This window comes from Canis lupus, chromosome X (assembly GCF_048164855.1).
Source record: "Canis lupus baileyi chromosome X, mCanLup2.hap1, whole genome shotgun sequence".
NCBI lineage: Eukaryota > Metazoa > Chordata > Mammalia > Carnivora > Canidae > Canis > Canis lupus.
The window spans coordinates 775,997-798,339 of record NC_132876.1 but is presented as its reverse complement, the minus strand read 5'-3'; the positions used below and the strand labels follow the sequence as shown (position 1 = coordinate 798,339).

The window sequence follows — 22,343 nt, the reverse complement described above, 5'->3', positions numbered from 1 at the left end:
ATTTCTTTATATTTCCGTTTGTGTCACTAAAAGGTGAGAACTGTTTTTAAAAATCAAATATAATACACTACTATCATGTCAAATAATTACAATTTCTTAATATCATCAAATATCTGGCCAGTCTTCAAAATATCCCGTCTGTTACGTGTTTTGCATTCGGTTTGTTTGAATCAAAATCCGTCTAAGGTCCACCCACGTTGCGTTCAGGTGGTCGAAGTGTCTTAATGCTGTATGCTCTTACTCTTTTCCTTCGTGGGATTTTGGCCTGCCATATAGTTGTTGAAGACACTGAGTTATTCCTTAGTTTTCTCCATCCTGCTCCTGATGCCCGGGTCCCGGGCTGATGTTCTGTTTGGCAGTCAAGGCTGCGGCTCTTTAATCACGTGACCCGTGCCATTCCCCCGGAGCAATGGAATGGTGGCCGTCGAGCGTCCCTGCCGTGCCCTGTTCTCCCTTGGGTTGCACGGAGCAGCGCGGCCACCGGCTGCCTCTCGTGGGGTGGGAGTTGCCTTATGTCCGTCTGTTCTTCCTGGGATCATTGGTGATGACAACAGACGCTAGCCGGTGGCTGTGAGCGCTCGCGGGCTGTGGCAGAAGGTGGGCCGAGGCGAGCTCTGCGGGTCCCTCTCAAGGGGGTTCCGAGCTGGCCGCTTGGGGCCCCCGGGGCGTGGGTGAGGTCGGTGCTGCGGGGTGGCTCCTGAGGCCTGCCCACCCGGCGGGGCGCGCTTGGGGCTGCGGGTATGCTGGATCCCAGCCGAGCTGGAGGAGGCGCGGGCATTTAGGGGGGCCGTACCTTGGGGTCCTGTGGCCAGCGGCTTGGTTTGAGGTGCCGAAGCGGGAGGTAAGACTTCCCCCACAAGGACAGCCCCCTGCCCTCCTCCATGCAAAGCCAAGATCGCAGGACCGGGCCTGCCCCCGCAACTGCCCCATTTTCGTGTCATTAGCGAGCCACCTGATTCCCTGTGGTGCCAGAGGCCGCCAGTTTCCCTTGAATGACGGGGGCATCCGGCGAGTTTGGGGCCATGGCCCCCTGCACCCACCGCGCCCTTTCTGTCCCCCGGCCGGGCCCCTGCGCCCCCCACCCGTGTCGTCGTCACTCCGGGCACCCTCTGATCCGCTGTCGCTTCGGAGATGGGGCTGGCCAGGCTGGGGACGCGGGCCCACTCGGGCTCCCAGAGTGGACTCCAGCGCCGTCCGCCTCCCCCGGCCCGTGTCCTCGTTGCTGAGCAGCCCCAGGATCGCTAACGTCATCGACGTCGTCCTCGCGTACATTTTGCTCCCGCTTCCCCTCCCCCGCGGGCCCGGCCACTTGCTGGCGCCGGGCAGTGCTGCGTCCCGGATGCTGCCAGGAGACAGGACTCCAGCTGCCGGACTCTGGCGGCGGCTCGAGGTCCCAGGCCGCGGTCGCCGTGTGCGAACTGCTGACGACGTTGCCTCCATCATCCTTTCCTTTGACATCTGCCAGCGAGGTGGGCAGGCGTAATGCTCGGGCTCTTACTTGAAACCTCTGCTTTTCTATAGTTTGGGGAAATTTAATAAATGTCTGCTTCAAAAAAAAAAAAAAACGGTATAGAGATGGATCCGAGATGCCCGAGTATCATTAATGTTTCGTGATCACTTGGTTTCTTGGAGGGAAGATCACCGCAGGCCCAACCAGGTGCTGCCCCCTGGGCTGCTTCCGCCAGCTGAGCAGCTCGGGTCTTTGTGGCGAAGCCCAGGTAGGGGCCTCCTAAACTGCTTACACAACTTGAGTGTGAGCTCCTGGACAGGTGGGCAAAATATATATATTTTACCCTGGACCTGATTTCTCACAAATCATGTTCCACAATGTTTGATTTTTCATAAGGAATCATGAATTTTAAGAGCACTATTTTCCTAAAGAAAACTGACAGTGGTGCACTTTTTTTCACATTAAAAAAAAAAAAAAACCTGTGAAGTCAGCTTATTGACTCACCAAAACTGTCTATGTCTCTGAATATAAAATGGTAAGAAATGCAATTAGGATTATTGAGAGCAGTGCAATTTTAGCAACTCCCGACACCTGGCTCTCGTCGGAGGGGCCGGCCTCACCCGGCTGGGGGATCTTTGGGCAGCCGCCCAGGTTTCTAATGAGCAGCCGACGCTGAGAACCACTGAGGCACAGACTGGGAGCCCAGAGCTAACCAAGTCAGAGCTCCGCTGTTGACAAGTGACTGCCTCACAGGCCTTTAAAGGCTCTTCAGTTACGTGCCCCACAACTGCACATGCCTCCCAGATACCGGGCACAAGTGTGATAGTACACTTCATTGGACACTAGCAGTTGGGGTGAAGAGAGGGGCATGGCCAACACATCACCCTCCCTGAAGTCTTTTAGTCACTAATTAACCAAGTGATTAAACTTGGCACTACTAACCCACTTACAGATTGTTTTGGTCGCTAAAAATGGAGGAGCTACAGCTCTCCCCTTCTCAGGTCCTCCCTGGTCCCTAACACATAAGAAACACGGGAAGACTGTTCAGCTTCTCTGATGACTGTTTTATTTTTCTGGGTGTCATAACACCTGGAAAGAATCAGGTTTGAATTAGTGTGTGCCCTAGATGCTAACGTCGGCCGAGGCACGACTGAGTTTAAAGATGGGAAGGGGGCAGCCCCGTGGCTCAGCGGTTTAACGCTGCCTTCGGCCCAGGGTGTGATCCTGGAGAACTGGGATCAAGTCCCACATTGGGCTCCTTGCAAGGAGCCTGCTTCTCCCTCTGCCTCTCTCTCCATCCTCCTTGTGTATTCTCATGAGTAAATAAATAAAAATCTTTAAAAAATTTTAAAAATAAAAATCTTGATTTAAAAAAAATAGGAAGGAACGATTTAATATGAAGCCTTAAAAGCCCTAGTTAGGGCAGCCGGGGTGGCTCAGCAGTTTAGCGCCGCCTTCAGCCCAGGGTGTGATCCTGGGGTCCTGGGATCGAGTCCCTTGTCGGGCTCCCTGCGTGGGGCCTGCTTCTCCCTCTTCCTATGTCTCTCTGTGTCTCTCATGAATAAATAAATAAATAAAATCTTTAAAAAAGATAAAAGTCCTAGGTAAAGTAGTACACCCTAGGGAAAAAGATTTAAAAGTCTGAACCTTGAGTAGTTAACTCAATAAAAATGACTCTGTAGTGAAGTTCAGGAAAACAACGTATTTGATCATATACTGATTCCTAATGTGAATCCTATAGCCCTGCTGTCAATCGATCATGTTAAATGTTCTTTGCATTTGTGTATGGTGTAAACAGTTGTCAAATGTTTTATTAAATCGTTTCGCTATTAACACGAGTTCCGTAAATGATTTCATGAGAACGTACCACAGTTACCTTGGTTTGTGGACGAAACATCTTTAAGACAGCGTTTCTCCGAGCCTCCCTGGAGAACGTTCACCCTGAGAGGTGCTGTGTGCAAAGTGGGCACACCCTGGCAGGCGCCGCGTACAGCAAGCAGTCATTTTCAAGGGATCATGACCGACCGTAGTGGACGGGAGAGAGACCCGTTTACCTAGGTCTAACGTGGCATTCCCTAAACTCCCCTAACCCCAGAAGCCTTCCGCCCACCCCTTACAGCAGCTCCCAGAAACAGTTCAGGGAACGCCGTTTACAAGAGTGCTTGGCCTCGAGTAATGGGGTGTGTGACTAGCCCGGCCTCAGTCCATTCACGGCCAGGGAGGCTCTTCCTAGCTGGATCTCCCCTACTGTGGACTGAATGGTGGTGTTCCCCCAAATTCATAGGTGGAAACCCCAACACCTAAGGTGATGACAGTTGGAGGCAGGGCCTTGGGGAGATGACTGGTTCACGGAGGTGGAGCCGTATGACTGGGATGGGGACCAGGAAGCAGGCCCTCACCAGACACCAACTCTGCCGGTACCTCGATCTTGGACTCCCAGCTTCCAGAATTCTGAGAAATACACGGCTGTTGTTCATGAGCCCGAGCGGACTTTCAGGAGCCTGAATGCATGAAGCTGCGGGCCCGTCACAGTGTGTTTCTGCTCTTGCTCAGAGAATCACCTTTTTCTTTGGCGGGGGGCAGGGTGGAGTGATGGTGGTTGTAACACCTGTTTGAGGAAAGCAGATGGCCTGTTTGATCGTGTCGCTCCACCAACACTACGTGAGGTCCGTGACAACTGTCATCAGGTTCCTTCAGGATCCACTGTGACGTCTTGATAAGGATGTAGAGTGGATACCCCACCTAAGGATTCTGTTGCTGCCTGCCTGACTTCCAGTGAAGCCTTTTCCCTCCCAGTTTTCTCATGATTAATTAGGGGTTCAACATTATACAACTGATTTCCAGGCCTTTCCTACCAGTCGTTGAACACATACTGTCTTCTCGCCACACACTATGCTGGGGAGGTAAGGGGAGGAAGAAATGCCATGAATTACTGGAAATGCAACAGGTATGGGGTTGGGTTAGAGAAACTCTTGAATCTAGCACGGAGGCTGTGACGGGTGCATGGTGATGGCACTGGAGGCGTGTCTTTTCACCCAACACATCAATAGTTTCATGAATGGTACCAGTAGTCTAAACTCCTGCTAAAGAGCATTCGTACCTGTACCTGTAATAAGAAATACATTTAGGGGGTGCCTGGGTGGATGTCAGAGTCTCGGTTCCAAAACCTGCATTAGCCCCAGGCTCAGCACTGACCACGGAGTCTGCTTCAGATTCCCTCTCCCTCTCCCTCTGCCCCTCTCCCCACTCACACGTGCTCTAATAAATAAGTACAATCCTTTTTTAAAAAAATACATTTAGTCCTCCTCTTAGGTGTTTTTTTCCAACACCAGCAAACAATTCTCCAATTCTCAGTGGACACTGGCCAGATATCCTACAAACTTCATTCACTTGTGACCATAAGCACGTGGAATTAGTGTCAGATCCCACAGCTTTAGGGATCAGTCCACAATACTGCCCCAAGTTCGGACACCTACTGCCAAGCCCAGATCCTTACCTGGCCTTCTGAGTCACTGGCTGTACATCTGAGGTTCCCAATGACATCCTCTGGGTTTGATTAATTTGCTACAGTAAGTACAGAACTCAGGGAAACATTTGCTCCAACATTTCCCAGCTTGTTATAAGGGATACAGATGAACAGCCACCTGAAAAGGTATAGAGGGCAAGGTCCCACAGAGAAGAGTTTCTGTCCAAACCCAGTCCTTTTGGTTTTTTTATAGAGGCTTCATTACACAGTCATGATTGACCGAATCATTGGCCACTGGTGACTGAATCTGCAGCCCCTGTCCCTTCAGCAGAGGTGGGGGGAGTGGGGACTGAAAGCTTTAACCGTGTTAATCACATGGTTGGTGCCCCCTGGCAACCAGTCCCCAATCATAGGTCACCTAGGGGCTTTCCAGATGTGACCTCATTAATGTGACAAGACCCCTTTGTCACTCTTACCACTTAGGAGATCCAAGAGTTTTAGGGGCTCTGTACCAGGAAAGGAGATAAAGACCAAATATCGAACTCCAATATGAAAATATTAAAAAAGACCGAATATATAGCTCTTAAAAGTCACAATATCACAAGCACCAAACCAAAATTTCTCACTTAACAGGTTTATTTTAGCAGCTCGGTTTTATTACATTCTACATATTTAATGTATTTATATTTCTATCTGTTCTGCATAGATGGCATATTGACTTTTATAGTTGCCTTTTTTAATTTGCTATTTGCTGCTACCTGGCCTGAAGAAAGAGTCAGGAAGACAAAAAACTTGCTTGGTGGATACATGGTGCAGCATTTAACTTCTCAGCAGCAGCATTTAACTTCTCGGCAGAACTTCACTTTGATGTCAGCTTCAGTGTCAGCTTTTCTTCCTCTTCTTTCTCAAATCCTGAACAGACGAGAGATCTTCCTTTAGGGTAGCGAGCACAACACTTACGCAGTTCTTGAATGACAGCCTGACACTTAGATTCCACGTAGTTGTTGGCTGAAAGACACACAGGCAGACCCTAGTCAGAACCTAAGGCACGGGGAAGTTTAGATCAGTGCTTCCCACTCCTTTTCACCTCATTCTATCTACAGACTCGGAAGAAAGAGGACGTACCCAAGCCCACTCAATTCTTTCTGATGTACAGACTAGTCAACAGGCTAATGGGGGGGGGGGAAGCATGATTTGCAAAGTGGTTGAGAGATATTTTTAGATTTAAATATCCTTTTCTTTGAGGTTAAGATCTTGGGTGCCCTTTTGTAGGACAGCCTGGCTGTGGGAGCTCCCTACCAAGTCCCTGCAACAGACCTTCGCAAACTGCCGCCTCGGGGCGAGTCCTAGTCTTTCTTACAGCTGTGGGCTAAGAGTGGTTCTTACATTTTTCCAAGGTTGTAAACACACCCACACACCCCCACCTCCTCCCCCACATGCTACTCAACAAAGAGCTTCTGGCCTCCAAAGCCTAAAATCTTTCCTACCTGCCCTCTACAGAAATTATTTGTAGACCCTTATCGTACAGAGACCTCAGGTCGGAGGAACTTGACCTAAAGGTTTGAGGTCAGCTGCAGTTGATCTGAGCCCCCTAGTGCTAATGTGGGGCGCACTGGACTCAGTCTAGGATTAAAATAACCCAATTCTGACCACAAAGAATATAGCAGAGTGGCTGAGTCCAAGAGTGGAGCCAAACCAAAGGGGCTCCAATCCTTGCTGTTCTGCAAACCCTGGATAAGTTATTGAACTTCTAGATCAATTTCTCCATCTATAAAATGGGGGTCATGGTAGCATCTGCCTCATGGATGAAAGGGTTAAAGGATCTAATCGGTTTAAAACCCTTATGGCTGTGCTTAATGCTAACTCTTAATCCTTCCAGTCCTTACTCCTCCCACGCTGTAGCCAGAGAGTGTCTCTAACTTGATCCTTGTTCTCCCTTAGCCATGTGTTGCTAATGCAAATAAGAATTTATTGACGAGAAGACATTGTGAAAAATATTTCCCTTTTTCTGAAATTTGGAAGGAGGAAAGGATGAAGAAAGTAGCATTACTGTCATTGTACATCAGCATTTTAGATTAAGAGATTTTTCTGAAAAATCTCTTTGCTTACATCATAAAATGAAATGTCTGAGAATGAAGGTTAAAAGTCAAAGGCAATATACAAACAAGGGTTTTCTTTACTGGTGAATCTTTGGGTAAATTCTTAACATTTGTCCTTCAGACCCTTCCATATTTTCATGGGCATCCATCTCCATGTCCTACATTAATAAGGGGAAGTCACCAAAAATGTCAGTGTTGAAATTAAGAAAGCCATATGGCTTTATTCTATCTTCTTCCAATAATCATTCACTGATTTAAAAAAAATCCTCTAGCATTTGGTCAAACTTATTGGCCAACTTAAAACCAAATTGGGGGAAAGAAAGAAACCAGGTGGACAGATCACATCAAATATGCTTTAGCTGAAGTATGCTTTCGCCTTTAAGACTTAGTTGCTAACTTTGGCAGCCTGAATTCCAACTGCATTTTCAACCCCCCACTTGTAACCTGATTGCTTTTAAAAAGTGAAGTATAACCAACCCATTTAAAACTAGTCTTTTTAAAAAAGGACTTTGCTCAGCTTAGTAATTCTCAATTCTGGCTGTACATTAAAATTACCTGCTTAGCTTTCTACACTGATTCCTGCCCAGAACCCATCCTCAGGAAATCTGATTTAATTGTCCTAGGCAAGTTTTTAAAGCTCTTCAGGTAGTTCTAATGTACAACCAGGATGGCAAACATGAAAGTTGGATGACATCACTTTTTATTTTCTGCATCTCGGATTTGAAACAATGAGAAAAAAAATCTTCAGAATAATTACAGAAGTATTGCATTTGAGAGGAGTTCCTATCATTTGCCGATAAAACGAAAAACTGGTCTCTTGTAAGTTCACAGATAGAGTGGAAAAATATTTTTAAAAAAGCATTTAACATACTACCTTGTAAACATTTCTGTATTTCACAGGCTTGTTTCTGGCACGGATCCTTCTGCGGCATATCCAGAAAACTAAAATAAGAAAAATGATTTTTATTTTGTCTTTTATCCATAAAGACTTTAAAGCCCCTTTAGATGGGATTTTCTTCTGAGACAACCAGGTACGCTAGAAAACAATTGCACTAAAAAATACTCTTCCCATTCACAGGATGAATCAATTGTATTTTTATAATATCCATTTCATTTAATTTGGAAGACATAAATAGCTTTACATGAAAATAAAACCTTGAATTCAATCAACTCATCTTGAATATGGTAAACCAACTGTGGGCTAGAGGAGCGATGCCACAGCCCAGTAGGCCTCGCCCACCGCTCAGACCGTTCACAGAACCACCCTTGGTAAATGATTAAACTCCTTGAGCCTTTTTCCTTCTAATTCATGTGTAAAATGGAGACCATTCCTACCTACCTCAAACCATTAATGGAGGGATTAAGTGTGATAAAGTATATAAAGTGCACAGTCTAGTGCCCGGAAGGAAGGCAGTAAGGATTCCATACGTGGTAGCTATGATTCCCAAGATCTTTCAAAAAAAGTAAAACCTGACTTTTAATGTACATAAACAGGACTACTTTAACTCAGAAAATCATTTATCAGGTAGTAAATGCTTTCCTAGGAATCAGCAATATTTGGTGCTATTATTACTTCCTGAGAAAGGTGCTAGTTAAGCAGCTACAATAATTTTCAGAGCTCTTACAGAAACCATCTTTTTAAAAATAATCTGTAACCAGAGAATGAATTTAAGTGCCCAAGATCTTGATCAGCAACCTCTAATAACTTGAAGGCACAATTTCAGAAAAGAAAAAGGCCCAGGAGCCTTTGTAGCTAATTTCATTCATTCAAATAACCTCCTCTTTTTTTTCAGAGCCCCCTAAGTTCTCAGTAGATCCAAGTTAGGTCAGTACTGGGAGGGGAAACACTGGAGCAAAACCTAGGATATTTACAGGATGGGAGAAGGAAAGGCAGGTGAATTGCTGCAGGGCAAATAAGCGACAAATAGATGTTGATGCTGCTAGGAGCTGCTCTCTTCTCTCTAAATCAGTACCAAGTCCTTGGTGATCAGGGCATCTGTTCTGTAGCAGGTGCTGACTTTTGTGGGATTCATCAGATCCCAGTTCCAGCTGATGATGTCCATTAAAGGTTCTATGGCAATTTCCAAAGGAGTCAATTTCAAGTTACGTATCCTGACTAAGTGCTTTTGTTGACTTGCTTTCTGCCTGCGTGACCCTCTCTCTGCAGTTCCACTCGTGCTGTTCTTCATGGCCCTTCCTAAGCTTCTGTGTTCTTGAGCAGTTTTTCAACCCACTTCCTCCCCCCAGGCCCACAGGTGGGTGCACTGCAGTGGTGGATGAAGTGATTGCCATATACTGAACAGAACAGAGGAGCATATCTTCCTAGAATCCCAGCACCTGGAAAAAAAATAGATCATCAAAATCACCACAACCGAATAGGGCAAACAAAAGAAGACGGGAGAACAGGGGAGAAATAGAAATACATACCAGGCTAATCATCAGGCAAAAGCTTAAGCAACAGCTCCTGTACTCCCCTGACCTGTCAGAAAAAGAAAAGTTTATAGAGTACTCTGTTGTAAGAGCCCCGATACAATGGAAAATGATTAAGCAACACGGGTACCATTAAATGATGCTGGATCTGCCACAAGCGAGAGTTGTTATCCATGTAGCGCTCCTCAGGGTAGAGTTGCCACATGAGAGGTAGCTGGGAGGTAAGAAGGTGACTTGGCCTAGCTGCGTCACCTAAGGGAACCTGAACTTGCTGGACTCGTGCCCTTAGGAAACTCGTCTCCTGATGGGAAAAAACGATCAAAAATAAAAGCAGAGATTTCAGGCTTCTGAGACTGGTTAGAAACCAAGTTGCTTGAAAGCAAAATCAATAAAATACAAAAGAGAAGCCAAATGTAAACAGTTACCTCTTCCACGACGGCCACCCACGTGCGCTGGTATTCGTCGCGGTAGATACCCTCTTGGTGAACCCAGAGGCGGTCGGGTGGAGCCCCCACATCCTCTCCTGCCATCCTGGGCTTTGGGTTCCAATTCTAGCCCTGCTTTTCTCCACCTAAGCCTGCAGCACCCGCGCACAGGACACAGGTGTGACTTTTTGGGTTTGAATGAACTCATCCATTGAGCAAGGTGACCTGGTACTAGCAATCACCAACCAGAACCAAAACTCGTATCGCATCCGTCCACTTGCACGGCCTAAATAGAGCCAGGGCCATCTGAAGCTCCCCGCAAGACCCTGAAGCGACACTCGGCAGAGGCTTAGGTCAAGCTAACGGTTGACTGTGAAGCGCTCAGCTCCTCAGCACAGCGGGAAGTTCTGTGGACCTGCAGGCCTAGCACCTCGGGAAGCTGGGCGGGGGTCACAGTCTTTGCATTCACAAAGCAGCATCGGACAAAGGGTAGTTAGCACCAGAGGACGCTCAGGAGTGTGCCTGAGGGCACGTATTTGGGCAGGAAAGCAGTGTAACAAAGGACACGTGAGCCAGATTCCCCAGGCGAAAGCCCCTTCCAAGCAGTCCCATTGTAAAGGCTCGTGAAGGCTGAATCCTATGCAGCGCTTTCCGAATTAAAAGTCTCAAGGACAAACGGCCTATTTAGCAGTTTACTTAGAAAGGTCACTTCTAGCACTTGGGCTGTTCGTGTTAAGGAACATATTCAAGGTAGCTTCATGGAATTTTGAAGCTCCAAAAGACTTTGGGGGTCACGGTGGTTTGGAGCTGAGAGCAAGTGATCCTTATCCATCTAGGTCCTGGTTTCATGTTAATAACGCCTCAGGATGTCTCAGGAGCCCGTTTTCCCACAGAGGTGTGTATGCATTTAAATCCTGATTTCCCAAGTCAGAAAGCCAGAAAAAGCCCTCTGCCATTGGAGAGGCGGGAAGGAAGCAAGCCTCCTGGGCAAACTCCTTCCAGAGCGCGGCTCTAACCCCGTGAGGCTTCTCTGCCTAGCTTGGGATCTCATTTCAGGGCCTCAGCAGCACTCGACCTGCCTTCTGGAGGAGTGTGTTGCTTGTACCTGGCCCCCAGCATCACGGCATGGTTTCACTGCATTTCTACCTTTGCCAGGGCACATACAGCACATACAGCATTTGCCCCACAAAACAAAGGCATCCTATTCTCATCAGGTGGCCTTTCGGTAGGAGAGGAACTGTACCCCATCTCGGGACATTGTTAAACCACTAAATTGAGATTGTCAAGAGCACAGGAGATGCCCTCTTTTCAAGGACAATACTCTGAGTCTGATTCCCCCCCCCCTTGACACTGTGAGTTCGCCCTCGCTGAAAGTAGAAGGCATCTTTTATAGACTTAAGAAATGGTCTGATTTCAGTGGATGATGTAAGAGCATCATAGTTGCTTCACCCATTGTACTCTGAATGCAGTGGACTCTGAGCCCATCGTAAGCTTCCATCTTACAGGGTTCTCTTATTTCAAACTCACCTAGCCAGGAAGGAACCCCTTCTCCTGCACCAAATCCCAGTTTCTCTCAGTGGCAAGAGCACCTCTCCTGATCCTGCAGACTCAAAACTTACAAGTGATCTTGGACTTTCTCCCCTCCTTTACTTGCTACATCCTATCTGCCACCAATTCCAGCAAGCATCACTGCCACCGTATTTGTCCTAAAAACTAGGCTCATTTCTGGTTCCAAATCCTTGCTCTTGCTTTCTACTTGCCTCAAATGCCTCCCCAGGCCATTCTGTCTATCTCAGAACCATTATGGCACAATGCGGGTGCCTGCCTTCTTGATGAACACTTCCTGCCTCCTGGGACCACTGCAGCATTTATGTCTGAGCGTAAGCTCATATTTTGGCCTCTACGAATTGCCTTGCAGATCTGCTCTGCTTATTTCACAAGCCTTGTGTGCCTCCCCAAATACTGTATTATAAGCTCTTCGATAACAGGAATGATACAGTCCTGGGCACCCTAAGTCTCAATACTAGTCAGTGTTCCTGTGAGTGGATATGTTTACTGAGAGTGGAAGCAGCTAAAGACCACCTATACATGGGTTGAGGTTGATTCCTTAGGGATATCATATAACTATATATTTTTTCAAGGCCATTTCTTTCCATTTAGCAGATAACAATCGTTCTGCGTCTCCTTTTCCGCAGGGCTTTGGAAAGGAGAGATACAAACAAAAACCAAGCAAATATCAATGTCGAGATAAAACATATTAAAGTCTGGATGTCGAGCACAAAAGAAATAAGTATGGCCATTTAAAAAAACAGAAACCAAGGGTTAAGAGTTTCAGTACCATGTCACGTTCACAGACAGGTCCATTCATAGATAGACAACTAAGATATTGACATTCAAAGGTGTTTAGGGGGCGACTGGGTGGCTCAGTTTGTTAAGTGTCTGCCTTTGGGTCAGGTCATGATCCCCGGGTCCTGGGATGGAGCCCTAGATCGGGGCTTCTCCCTCTCCCTCTGTCCCTCTCTGCCTGCCTACTTGTACTCATGTTCTCTTTCTCTCTCAAATCAATCAATAAAAATCTTTCTTAAGGGCAGCCCCAATGGCCCAGTGGTTTGGTGCTGCCTTCGGCCTGGGGTATGATCCTGGAGACGCGGGATTGAGTCCCATGTCAGGTTCATTGTGCGGAGCCTGCTTCTCCCTCTGCCTGTGTCTCTGCCTCTCTCTTTCTCTCTGTGTCTGTCATGAATAAATAAAATAAAATCTTTAAAAAATCTTTTTAAAAAATAAATGTTTTGAATGAGAAGCAAAATTGTACTGGTTACCTTGACATTAAAAGGAAATGATTCCAGTGGTATAGAGGGCAAATAAATTGGAGATGATAGTCTGAGTTACTATGAATTACTACAAAGGGACCTATGAGTCACTAGGAAATATTCTCAGAAGAAAGGCAGTGTGACGAGCTGCTGTGACCTAAAGGCCAACATGCTGGGCATCAGTAAGATGAGCCTGGGAACAAACCCCAGCACTTGACCCTGAAGTTCCGCTACCACTCACCGAGAAGCTGACATATGAGGATGTACCAACAATCTCGCTACAAGAGAACAGCAAAGGCTAAGTGAGAAAGATTCAGATGAAGGATCATCAAATCTCAGGTTGTATGAATCGCAAACCGTTTCCCTAAAATGTGATCCTTGGAACACTTGCCCCTAACATTTTCCTTGGTCAAATAAGTTTGGGAATCTTTCAGTCATAAAGCTCTTATTAGTGTAGTAAAGCTCTGGCAAGTTACACAGTGAAGAAAGTTTATTTTGTTTGACATTTCCCAAAATCATTTGACTGGAGAACATTTTTCTGCACATGAAACTTGTTCACAAAATTCACAACCCCTTGCACTTAGATGAATGTCTTAAATTTCCAAGATCAACTGAGGTACAACATGCGATATAATACACAACATGAACCTGTTCCACTCAACTCTAAGGAGTACTATTGTCTTTGAATGTAAGTGGATTCACAAAGTTCTTATATGGCTTCATTATTCATGAAGACTGTAAATCATATTGTCCTCATGGTGGGGGGGGGTCACGTTGATGTCTTGGGTCGAGATCATACTGGCATAAAGTATTTGCTAGTAAAGGCCATCATAAATCATGTTTTAAATGGATGACATGCAACATAGAAAGGCTTCCTTAAAAAAATCATAATGAACTACAATTTCCAGGTGTTTGAACGATTTGTAAACAGTTATCAGTTGAGTACACTTATTTTCTTTGAATCGAAGTGATAATCTGATATAATTACAATGGATGAAATCACTAAGAACACATGCCCTGGAGTCAGTTGGCCTTGTCAGGGTATCAATCCGGAGTCTGGCAGTTACTAGGTTTATGGCTTGGGACAAGTGAACATCTCTACAGTAGTTTTCTGAGGTGTAAAATGAGGTATAAGAACATATTGAGCATAATGGGCACCACTTATTTCGCACTCATATACTTATATTGAGTCTTTTAATATTTACAATCACCTGATTAGATGGAGAGTTTTATAGATCCCACTTAAGGATGAGAGAAGCAAGGAACAGAGAAGTTAAGTCAGTTGCATGAATCCACAACACAGGCATGAGGTTCTAGACTGTGATTACAAGTGTGACACTTTACACATAAAGGTATATAAATGGTTGGTGGAGGGACTAGCGCAGAGGAAGTCATAAATTTCAATAGTCTTTCTGTGTAGCCCAGTTAACCCTTTAGAACCGTACAATTTGGCTGTGAGCATTATAAAGGAGTCAGAGAATGTTGTGACATTTGAGATTGACTTATAGCAACAACAAAGAAAAGCTGTCTTTCCTGTTGCAGGTGCGTAAAGGCAGTTTATAAAGTCAGAGTACCCCATTGCTAAAGATAAGAGTTGCGTAGCCACTGTTGTCACCTTAAGGCATGGTGTGCTAGCCATGGACAGTAACTAGACGTCAAGTACGAGGTCAAATGGAAAGTTAAGAGGGAATTTCGATTGTCCAATGTAAGTGCATAGTGGAGGTTTTGCCCGTCTTCACCCTCATCAAAGGGAGTCATGGAAAGAGGTGCTATGTGATCCTTAAGCATTAGGGGCAAATGCAAGTTTCTGGCACAGCGTCATAGATAATTCTTGGGGGGGGGCTTGGACTGGGACTGAGTTGGGAGAAAAGAGCAAAGCATCAACACCTGTTCAGTAGCCCCCTGGGAACGTTCCCTTTCCAGTACTGCCTGGTGGGACTAGAAGTCAGAGCCCCCGACGCGGGTCCCGATGGGCTGTGCGGGCGGCACGGCACGTACCTGTCCTGGGTTTCGCACGCTGCCTACCATGCACGTGTCTTTGCTAGCCCTAGGGAGTTGCAAGATCTAAACTGCAACCCGTGGCACGTCTGACATCCCTGAGAACGAAGCTGCTTTTGCACCGACTTCCCCGGCGTCTGAGCGCATCCAGGCCAGGAGAGCCGGGCGCCGTGCACCGTGGGCGCCGGCCGCGGTCCCCGCAGCCCTCGGCGCCGGCCTGCTCTCCCCCGCTCCCGTGCTGCGTGCGGGACACGCGAGTGCGTGCACGCCTGTGTGGCACACCGCAGCGGCCGCGCTCGAGAGTGACACTTTTTCCGATACAGTATAGCACTGTTTCTGGAAGAGGTTACTCACATGAATATAGTGTTTCTTGGGCTAATTAATCCGCCTCAGGAGCAGCGAGGCTCAAACTTCCAGGTCCCCCGCCCTGGGCCACTCCAGGCACGATCGGGACGTGAGCGTGCAACGAGCCCGAGGTCACCCGGACCGAAGTTGCGAGGCGAGGGCCGGCACCCGGAAGTGCTCCGGGGAGACTTGTACGAGGTTCAGGGAGCGGAACTTGGAAACAAAGCGCAATAAAATAAAGCCTGAACTGTCTGAGGAGCGGGTTTCGCAAGCGCGCGCCCCGGGCTCAAGAGGCCGGCGCGCGCCGCGAGGCCGCCTTCAAGGGCTGTCCCCGCGGCGTGTAGGCCGCGCGCGGCTCTCCCCGGCGGGCGCGCAAAATGGGCGCGGGCGCTCGGGAGGCGCCGGCCCGGCCGCCCGGCCGCCGCTCACAGACCACGTCGGCCCGCGGCCCGCGAGCGCCGCCTCCCCGCCCGCCCCGCCGCCCGGCCTGACGCCCCGACCGCGGCCGGCTACCGCCCTCCGCCCGACGGCCACGCCTGCCCCGAGCGGCGCGGGCGGCTCCCAGGTGCCGCCGGGCCGGCCCCGCCCGCCCCGCGCCCCGGCCCCGCCCCGCGCCCCAGCCCCGCCTCCGCGCGCCCGCCGGCCCCGCCCCGCCCCGCGGCCCCGCCCCGCCCCGCCCGCGCGCCCCGGCCCCGCCCCCGCGGAGCCCGCGCGCCGCCGCAGCCGGTTGGCCAGGCCCGGGCGGGCCGAGGCGGACGCGAGCGGGGTCGGACCAAGATGGCGGGGCAGGTGGTGCAGGCGGTGCAGGCGGTGCACCTCGAGTCGGACGCCTTCCTGGTGTGCCTCAACCACGCGCTGAGCACGGAGAAGGAGGAGGTGATGGGGCTGTGCATCGGGGAGGTGAGTCGCGCGCCCCGCGAGCCCGGCCGGAACCCCGCGGGGCAGGCGCCCGGAACGGCCGCGGCCGGAGCCCGGCGCTGCGGAGGCTGCGGCCGGCCCGCTCGCTGCTCAGGTAGTGAGGGCCCCGCGTCCCCCGCGATCGCGCCGTCCTCCGGGTGGGCCTTCGAGTCCCGCTGGCAGCCGCCGTCCGTCCCCACGGCTGCAGGCATCGCCCCCCGACCGCCGCCGCCTCAGGCGGGAGAGACGCGCGAGGATAATGGGGACGCGGCCGTGTGGGGCGCAGCCGAGCCCGCCGAGGCCCCCGGCCCCCCTCCACAGAACCACACACCCCAAGCTTCACCTGGGGCTTAACTCTCCCTCGCGGACACCCCGAACTCCTAACCCTCCAGTCCTTGGTGCCGCTGGACAGGAGCACATGACCCACTTCCACGCAATCTCCACCCATTGATACCAAACCAGCAAAATGTGATCAATAATCTTTTCTGCTTTTTCCCACTCTAGTTGAATGATGACACAAGGTAAGACCATGTTCGTTTCCTCCTCTCTCGGGATCTCCGTAGCACTGTTAACTGACCCAGCACAAGGTGTGCAACATTCTATACGACTCGTACTCGAAGTTTCCATTACGACTCCCGAGCTCCCTCATTGATACACTTTCAATTCCACCCCAACCGTGAAACTTGGTTTCGACCCTACTTCCTACAAGGAGGATTTTCGCTACATATATGCATGTCCTTATGTGAAAAGACACGGGTAGCAGTACCGAGATCATGACTGAATCGCTGAAAGCTCTTATAAATAGAATTTACTGGATTCACACAATGATGTTATGTTCCGCTTCCTTGCTGGACGCATTGTACGTTCTCTCTCCAGCGAAATGACAATGAAACACAGGTGATTTTCTGTCTGGCGTCTAATAAGCACATTACCAGATATTTCCCTCTATTGACTCCTTCCTTCGTGTCTATTGTCATTGGCCCTGCCTCCTCTGGTGGGCCCTCCAGTAACCCTAGAGATGCCCAGTAACTTGAATGCTTAATTAAGATGACAAAAGCTTTGAGTCACCTTTATTTAAATTTCACTATGTACTTCTCACACCCACCTCCTTAATGCCTTCGATTCTAGAAATTTCACTTTCCCAGGGAACAGATATGATGTACTTAGCCACACTTCCTCTGTCTCTGCTAAGGTATCATGGCAAGAACTGCTAAGCTTGTTACTTTGCTTTAATATCTTTTTATATTCCAAGCCTCAGTTCCCTTTTTTTCCCTAATTTATCCCCAAAAGGAGTGACTCCAAATTCACATATACCGGAACTGAAATACGCACAGTTGCTGAAAAGGTATGTGTGCTAGAATTTTGCATGATGGAAACGTTCAGCTGGGGAGGGATTTCTGGCCGACATTGGCTGCTCTCAGCAAGGGATCAGTCTGCGTATGCCCACGTTCACGGCTGCATAGCATATCCTCTCTACTAAAATCAGTTGAAGAGTGTACTCACCAGCACTGGAACCGAATACCTCTATTTGTAGCAGATTCAGATGAGGAATCGCCCTCAGCTCCCCTCCATTCTGTTGACTGCCTAATTTCTGGCCCTTCTCCCCACTTCCTTGAAACTTTTGGTCGGTCCTCCAAACCTGTGCCCCTCACTTTTATCTCCTTATGTCAAGTCCCAATATCTACTTGGGCAGCCCTTCTCTTACAAGCAAGTTACTCATGACTCATGATTCTTAGTCTACCTTGACTTTTGTCCTGTCTGCCGTCCTGCCTCTGCTTTTCTGGCAGGCTCTAGCTTTGGTGGTCTAGATCATGCTTATCAACCTATACTTTCTGGTATAGGACCATTTCAGTGTTTTCCAAATATGATGCAGGCCACTGCTTTTGTAAAATACTCTGAAAATCGATTATGGCCTCTTCTCCTGCCAAGCAGACAATGGAACTCCATCTGCTTTTCACCCCTATATGCAAGCCACTTTACCTCCTTTCTTCCCATATCTAGGAAAGAAATTCATTTCCTACCCAGAACTACAGGTTCTTCAAAGACCTTGCTCATCAAATATCTCATCTTCTGAGTCTTCAACCTTTCGACAGGCCTTTTTTCCTTACGATACGATTATGCTTCAATTACTCTCATTTCCCCAAGGGAAAGGGTAATTACTTTTCCACCCTCTATGTTCCTGTAGTCACTGCTCTTACATCCTCCTTTTAACAGCTAGACCTCTTGAAAAGATAGGTTGCGATAATTATCATTTCTTTACCTTCAACAGTCACACATACCAAGGCCTGGTTTCCAATTCTGTCTCTAGTCACCTCCCCATTGCTATATCACCTCCCCATTGCTATATCAGTGGGTTATTTCTTGGTGCTTATCTTATAAATCTTTCTCCTCAGAACTCTGAACTGTCATGGGTTCTTTTGTTTGTGTTGTATCTCCCTCCTCACCCCTTCCTTCCTTCCTTCCTTCCATCCATCCATCATGGGCACTTCATCCTTTGCATTAAACACTGGTATTCGCCAGGTTTCTGACTTGGTCCCCTCCTTGCCTTCCCAGAATGTCTTCTGGGCAACATTACCTTCCCTATGGCTTTAGCTGCAACATTGAACTTAGACCTGTCTTGAAATCCTTCCTCTGAAGAGAAGAAAAAAAAAAGAAATCCTTCCTCTGATACTCGCTGTGTGACTTTGGGCATGTTATTTAACATCTGTAGTCTATGATTTCTCTGCAAAACAGGGATGATGACAATCACCAACCTCAGAGAATTGTTGGGAGAGTTGGATTTAGGTACTGTGTGTAAAACACTCATTTGTAAAATGGGTATAATAATAGTACTGACCTCAGTGTGTCACTGGCGGAGTTTTATTTTTATTTTTATTTTGAAGTTTTAATTAAAATTCAAGTTCATTCACATGTGGTGTGGTATTGGTTTCAGGAGAATTTAGTGACTCATCACTTACATGTAACACCCAGTGCTCATCACAAGTGCCCTCAATCCCCAACATCCTGCCCACCTCCCCTCCACCAGCCCTCAGTTTGTTCACTGTAGTTAAGAATGTTTTTTTATGGTTTGCCCCTCTTTGGTTTTTCCCCATGTTCATCAGTTTTGTTTCTTAAGTTGCACATATGAGAGAGATCATATGGTATTTGTCTTTCTCTGATGGACTTAATTTCGCTTAGCTTCATACACCCTAGTTCCATCCACGTAGTTGCAAGTGGCAAGACTTCATTCTTTTTATGGCTAATACTCCATTATATAGATATAGATATACCAAATATCACCTCTTCTTTATCCCTTCATCAGTCGATTGACATCTGAGCTACTTCCATGATTTGGCTATTTTGGTAATGCTGCTATAAGCATTGAGGTGCGTGTGTCACTAGGGGAGTTATCAAGTCAATAAATGGAAAGCACTTTTTCCAAGTGCCTGACACCTGGCAGCTAGCCAGCAAATATTGGCCATTCTGACTGCTGTTGTTAATATCCAGTAGATACCAATTAACACCAATTATCCTAAGCTCTAGTACTTCATACCCTACTGCCTGTTTCACGCTTAGCCAGACGCAGTCATCTTAAACTAACATGTTCAGAACTGAGCCTTTCCTCTTCCTCAAACCCACTCTTCCAACACTGCTCCTCCCCCAGTAGTTCCTGAGCCTGGGGGCACCTTGGAATTACTGAGTAATTTTACAAAATCCTGATGCCAGCTCCATTGGTCTGGAGTGAGACCTATGTGGCAGGAGTTTGAATAAGTCCCCAGGTGATTCTAAGGTGCAGCCGAGTCTGGAAGCCACTCACAGCCATTCGGAACCATAGATTGCTTTCATGTTGTTTCCAACTGCTGCTACCTTCTTGGAGGTCCTTATCACTTCTGGAATACTTGCTAGCCTCTCCCCATTCTCCTTGCCTTGAGTCTCTTGCCTCTAGTCCTGTCTTCTGATTGGTTGGGGTATGCTCTTTTGAGAACTTAAACCTGACCTATCTCTACTTAAAATGAATGCATTTTCCATTACCTTTAGGATGAAGTCTCATTAGTTTAGCATTCAGGGCCTTCTTATTTCTACCTATCTGCAAGTTCTAAGCATGGTAAATTATGGCAGTTTCTAGGTTGTGCTGTACTGTTTCATTCCTTGTATCTGCTGGGCATTATGCTTGGACTGCTTCCCTCTGCTCGCCTAGCTCCTTATCCCTCGCAGGTGCTGCCTGTCTCTAAAGAACCTGTCCTGACCTGTAGACTAGGTTAGATACCCTCCTCTGTGCTGTAGTAGCTCCTCGCGCAGATCTATCACAGGGCATGGCTATTGTCTTAGAGTTGTTTACCTGTCCCTCTTCCTGGACATGACTACTGTATCCGGTTTATCTTTGTGGACTTAGGCCCTCATGTAGTGCCTTACATATAAGTATATATTTAAAAAGTCTGTGTTGTACTGATGGCCATACATTCCTTAAAATAGGAACTTAGTGTTTACCTGCCCATGAGCCATGGGGAGGTATGGCAGGGGGCACAGATTTCTATCAAGGGCCTGATGATAAACATTTTTGGCTTTGTGGGTCATACATTTTTTTGTTGCAGTTCCTTAGCTTTGCCATCATAGTGCAAGAGCAGCTACAATATATAAATGAATGAACATGGCCAGATTTTGCCCAAGGGATGCTGGGCAGGCCATATTTTCTAGCCTCTGTTCTAAACCAAGACAGAGGAGCACAAGGAAGTGGGTTTCAGTACTTGAGTTGCAAGACTGAAAAGGTGTAGGGGCCAATCTAGCTAAGCTGGAATATCTTTTATTTCTTATGTGACTATGACTAACAGGCTTCATCAAGCCCTTCAGCTACCAGTGGCTTTCAGGGACATCTCTCAGTCGTTTATGGCCTTTCTATTTGCTTGTCTCATTTTGTTTTTCATTTATGTCTCGACTGGTCTTGCCATCCTACCCTGCACTTCTTTTCCTCCTTCCTCTAGCCACTGAGATCTTATCTGACAAGAGGAGAGAGAAGTCACCCTGGGCAGCAGCTCCTACTAAATACATTCCCAATCTTAATGACGTGATTTTATTTTTCAAGAGTCCATGCTTCATCTGGAATTCTGTGTTAATTTGTTCTGGCCAAATAGATATTAAACTGCAGGAGTTCAGTGACCTTATCTTTTTAGTACATGCTGGCATGGCATATCTTTTTCCATCCTTTTATTTTTGGTCTTTTTGTGTACTGATATTTAAAGTGTGTTTCTTTTTTTTTTTGTACATTTTTTATTGGAGTTCGATTTGCCAACGTATAGTCTAACACCCAGTGCTCATCCCATCAAGTGCCACCCTCAGTGCCCATCACCCAGTCACCCCGTCCCTGCCCACCTCCTCTTCCACTACCTCTTGTTCTTTTCCCAGAGTTAGGAGTCTCTCATGTTCTGTCTCCTAATTTTTCCCACTGAGTTCCTCTCCTTTCCCCTATAATCCCTTTCACTATTTCTAATACTCCCCGTATGAGTGAAACCATATGATGATCGTCCTTCTCCAATTGACTTACTTCACTCAGCATAATACCCTCCAGGTCCATCCATGTCGAAGCAAATGGTGGGTATTTGTCGTTTCTAATGGCTGAGTAAAGTGGGTTTCTTATCAGCAGCATATAGTTCCAAAGACATCCAGTCTGAAAAAAAGTCAAAAAATAAATAAAGACATGTAGTCTGATAATCTCTTTAATTGGAGTATTTAGTTCAACTATACTTAATGTGATTATTGATATATATTATGGGTTATGGCTTTATCTTTTTGCTTTCTATTTGACCCACTGATTTGTTTTCTCTCTTCTTTTTTGCCTTCTTTTGAATTAATCAGATATACTTTATTCTACTTTCAGCCTCCTAGTTAAAAAATTCTTTACTCTCCTTTTAGTGGTTATCTTATGGAATTTTTTCTTACATTTTATATATTTATTTGAGAGAGACAGTGAGACGGAGAGAGAGTAAGGGAGGAGGGGCAGAGGGAGAAGCAGCCTTGCTGCTGAGCGGGGAGCCTGATGTGGGGCTCCACCTCAGGACCCCGAGATCACAACCTGAGCCGAAGGCAGATCCTCAATCTACTGAGCCATCCACGCACCCTGACATTAGGAAAGTTATTTGACATTTCTCAATTTCCTTTTCCGTAAGTAAGGTTAAGACCATCTACTTCATAGGTAGGCAAGCTAGTTCACCAAAATCCAAGTCATTGAAATACTAGGTTGCCAATGCCCAATTCACCCAATATGTAATTCGATAAAAAGGAATTTGATGAATCTCATTAGAACTCACAGAATTTGTTGTCACTCTCCTTCTTAATTGCTGTCTTACCGTTTTTCCCTTATTCTCCCCTTCTCCTGTACCCTATCTCTCCTGCAGCACCCGCAGCACGGACAAGGCTGTATCCTTCCAACAGCAGAGAGCTGGGGTAGAG

The 22,343-nt window shown here is 47.2% G+C and overlaps 3 protein-coding genes across 6 annotated transcripts in view; 1 reads left to right on the top strand and 2 right to left on the bottom strand.

Annotated features, from left to right (window-relative positions):
- Nucleotides 1–5,534: 5,534 nt before the first annotated feature.
- On the bottom strand, nt 5,535–15,171 carry MTCP1 (mature T cell proliferation 1). Of its 2 annotated transcripts, none has more exons than XM_072818161.1 (7): nt 15,033–15,171; nt 9,871–10,022; nt 9,576–9,746; nt 9,443–9,494; nt 8,888–9,352; nt 7,890–7,957; nt 5,535–5,828 (listed from the first exon to the last, which is right to left on the bottom strand). In XM_072818161.1, exons 2-4 carry the CDS (start codon nt 9,973–9,975, stop codon nt 9,447–9,449), a joined length of 324 nt encoding a protein of 107 aa, XP_072674262.1. In that variant the 5' UTR covers nt 9,976–10,022; nt 15,033–15,171; the 3' UTR covers nt 5,535–5,828; nt 7,890–7,957; nt 8,888–9,352; nt 9,443–9,446. The 2 variants fall into 2 exon arrangements, with proteins under 2 accessions (XP_072674262.1, XP_072674263.1); XM_072818162.1 differs by having other exon boundaries at nt 8,989–9,352.
- Nucleotides 5,535–15,172, bottom strand: CMC4 (C-X9-C motif containing 4). 3 transcript variants are annotated; one of them, XM_072818163.1, is made up of 3 exons: nt 15,033–15,172; nt 7,890–7,957; nt 5,535–5,924 (listed from the first exon to the last, which is right to left on the bottom strand). In XM_072818163.1, the coding sequence occupies exons 2-3, from the start codon at nt 7,945–7,947 to the stop codon at nt 5,776–5,778; spliced, it is 207 nt and encodes a 68-aa protein (XP_072674264.1). In that variant the 5' UTR covers nt 7,948–7,957; nt 15,033–15,172; the 3' UTR covers nt 5,535–5,775. The 3 variants fall into 3 exon arrangements, with proteins under 3 accessions (XP_072674264.1, XP_072674266.1, XP_072674265.1); XM_072818165.1 differs by lacking the exon at nt 15,033–15,172 and adding an exon at nt 8,989–9,128; XM_072818164.1 differs by lacking the exon at nt 15,033–15,172 and adding an exon at nt 8,888–9,027.
- Nucleotides 15,173–15,728: 556 nt separating this feature from the next.
- BRCC3 (BRCA1/BRCA2-containing complex subunit 3) overlaps nt 15,729–22,343 on the top strand; it is a 62,213-nt gene continuing 55,598 nt past the window's right edge. The window contains exons 1-3 of the mRNA XM_072817542.1: nt 15,729–15,923; nt 16,425–16,441; nt 17,211–17,265. Of these exons, the coding sequence (XP_072673643.1) occupies nt 15,801–15,923; nt 16,425–16,441; nt 17,211–17,265 (195 nt within the window). The 5' untranslated portion in view covers nt 15,729–15,800. The remainder of the gene's footprint in view (nt 15,924–16,424; nt 16,442–17,210; nt 17,266–22,343) is intronic.

Bases quoted from the DNA above. Each gene is read 5' to 3' on its own strand.
- CMC4 (XM_072818163.1), bottom strand. From the start codon at position 7,947: ATGCCGCAGAAGGATCCGTGCCAGAAACAAGCCTGTGAAATACAGAAA. The intron at 5,925-7,889 runs GTAGTATGTTAA...TGTGTCTTTCAG, and splicing joins AATACAGAAATGTTTACAAG to CCAACAACTACGTGGAATCT.
- MTCP1 (XM_072818161.1), bottom strand. From the start codon at position 9,975: ATGGCAGGAGAGGATGTGGGGGCTCCACCCGACCGCCTCTGGGTTCAC. The intron at 9,747-9,870 runs GTAACTGTTTAC...TTTTCCCATCAG, and splicing joins GGGTGGCCGTCGTGGAAGAG to GAGACGAGTTTCCTAAGGGC. The intron at 9,495-9,575 runs GTACCCGTGTTG...TTTTTCTGACAG, and splicing joins AGATCCAGCATCATTTAATG to GTCAGGGGAGTACAGGAGCT.